We start from the raw sequence: 2,177 nt of genomic DNA, 5'->3' as shown, positions 1-2,177 counted from the left end.
ATCCCAAAAGGTGCTAGCTCCAGGATATGGCTTGGCCGAAAACTGCGTTTTCGTCAGCTGCGCATTTGGACAAAGTAATCCTATTCTTGTTGATTGGCAAGGAAGAATCTGCTGTGGATATGTCCAGCCAGGAGATGCTGATGTTGACATCAGAATTGTTGATCCTGAGAGTGGCGAAGAGCTTCAAGAAGATGGAAAAGAAGGAGAGATTTGGATAAGTAGTCAAAGTTCAGGAATTGGGTATTGGGGAAAGGATGAACTGAGCCAAAAAACTTTCAGGAATGAGCTTCCAAACCATCCTGGAAGAAACTTCACAAGAACTGGTGACTTGGGAAGGATAATAGATAGGAAGCTATTCATCACAGGAAGAATCAAGGATCTGATCATTGCAGCTGGGAGAAATATATACTCATCAGATGTTGAAAAGACAGTTGAGAATTCATCCGAATATCTTCGTCCCGGGTGTTGCGCTGTCATTGGTGTCCCTGAGGAGATTCTATCAGCAAAAGGTATTGCCTTGCCTGACGGGTCTGATCAAGTTGGCCTCGTTGTGATTGCAGAAGTAAAGGATGGTAAATCAGTTAGCAAGGATGTGATTGAGCATATTCAAACTCGTGTTATAGAAGAACATGGAGTTAGTGTTGCTTCTGTCAAGTTGATCAAGCCAAGAACCATCAGCAAAACAACATCAGGAAAAATCAAGAGGTTTGAGTGTCTCAAACAGTTTGCAGATGAAACACTGAACTTGGTGCCACAACCTCTCTTGACAAAGAAAAAATTGGTAAGGTCATTTACTACTGGAACTTGCAAAGATGGAAGAACACCAAGGTCCAATGTAGCAAAGAACAATCTTGGAACTAGCCAAAGAATCAGCAACAAGGAAATTGTGGAGTTCTTGAAAAAGCTTATTTCTGAGCAGGCAGGAATCCCAGAAAGTGACATATCAGTCACAGATAACATAACATCTTTTGGTGTTGACTCAATTGGTGTTGTCAAAGCATCACAAAAACTCTCAGATTTTTTGGGAGTTCCGGTTGCAGCTATTGATGTCTTCACTACTTCTTGCATTCAAGAGTTGGCTAACTTCTCAGAAAATCTTCTATTCAAGTCTAAGCCACAACTTGTTAGCAATCCATCCAATGCTTCAGAAGAAGATATAGAGATTGCTGAATTGGTTATGGATGTGTCCAAGACTCACCAATGGGGTATTCGTTTACTTCAACTCCTAGCACTTTTCTATATTACTCTCATGCTGGTTTTTCCTGCTTACATATCCATCACTGCTTTTCTAAGTTTCAATCAAAGTATCAGTGCATTAGTGGAAGGAATTTCATGGTCAAACTACTTAATTTCTTTGACTTTGGCACCCCTTTCTTGGATCCTATGCATTGCTTCTACTAGCATTTGCATTTCAATTTTTGGGAATTCTTTCTTGAGGCCAAACTATGCCCTTGTTCCTGAAATCTCCATCCATTCAATGGATTTTATCAAGTGGTGGACACACTATAAAACTCAAGAAATTGCTTCTAGAGTCCTAGGAGTACACCTCAGAGGAACAACATTCCTTAAGTATTGGTTTGAGATGCTTGGTGCAAGAATTGGATCCTCAGTTTTGCTCGATACAGTTGACATCACAGACCCGTCTTTGGTCTCAATTGGAGATGAAGCTGTCATTGCTGAAGGGGTTTTGGTTCAAAGCCATGAGGTAAAGAATAGGATCTTGAGTTTCAATCCAATTAGGATTGGAAAAAGTTCTTCAGTTGGACCTTATGCTGTTATTCAAAAAGGTAGTGTTATTAAAGATGGTGCTGAGGTACAACCCTTGCAAAAGGTTGAAAAAGGACAGCATGTGCTCAAGCCTACAAAGCTTAATAATGTTAAAGAGGTTAGTTCCTGAAATTATCATCTAGTATATCTATGCTACAGTAGTTATCATAGTTATGATGTTTCAAAAAATATTCCTAAAATTGAAGTAGCATTTTTTAATATTTTATAATGCTTTATAAAAAGTGTTGCTAAAACAAAATAGTACCAAAAGATAAAAAAAAAAAATTTAATTTTAAAAACACTTACATAATTAAAATAAATACCATAAATGTAGACATACTAATATATATATATATATATATATATATATATATATTAATGATTATAAAGTTTATAATTAATTTTTTATC

At 37.2% G+C, this 2,177-nt stretch overlaps 2 protein-coding genes across 2 annotated transcripts in view; both read left to right on the top strand.

The window, feature by feature from the left end:
- LOC110262375 (surfactin synthase subunit 2-like) overlaps positions 1-1,170 on the top strand; it is a 4,537-nt gene extending 3,367 nt beyond the window's left edge. The window contains exons 8-9 of the mRNA XM_021117226.1: positions 11-1,107; positions 1,149-1,170. Coding sequence (XP_020972885.1) covers positions 11-1,107; positions 1,149-1,170 — 1,119 coding nt within the window. The remainder of the gene's footprint in view (positions 1-10; positions 1,108-1,148) is intronic.
- LOC107632742 overlaps positions 7-2,177 on the top strand; it is a 5,173-nt gene continuing 3,002 nt past the window's right edge. The window contains exon 1 of the mRNA XM_021118475.1: positions 7-1,885. Within this exon, the coding sequence (XP_020974134.1) occupies positions 1,178-1,885 (708 nt within the window). The 5' untranslated portion in view covers positions 7-1,177. The remainder of the gene's footprint in view (positions 1,886-2,177) is intronic.

The sequence above is a fragment of the Arachis ipaensis genome, chromosome B03 (assembly GCF_000816755.2).
Source record: "Arachis ipaensis cultivar K30076 chromosome B03, Araip1.1, whole genome shotgun sequence".
NCBI classification, from domain to species: domain Eukaryota; kingdom Viridiplantae; phylum Streptophyta; class Magnoliopsida; order Fabales; family Fabaceae; genus Arachis; species Arachis ipaensis.
The sequence above is the reverse complement of the archived record's forward strand: the minus strand, read 5'-3'. Positions and strand labels throughout refer to the sequence as shown.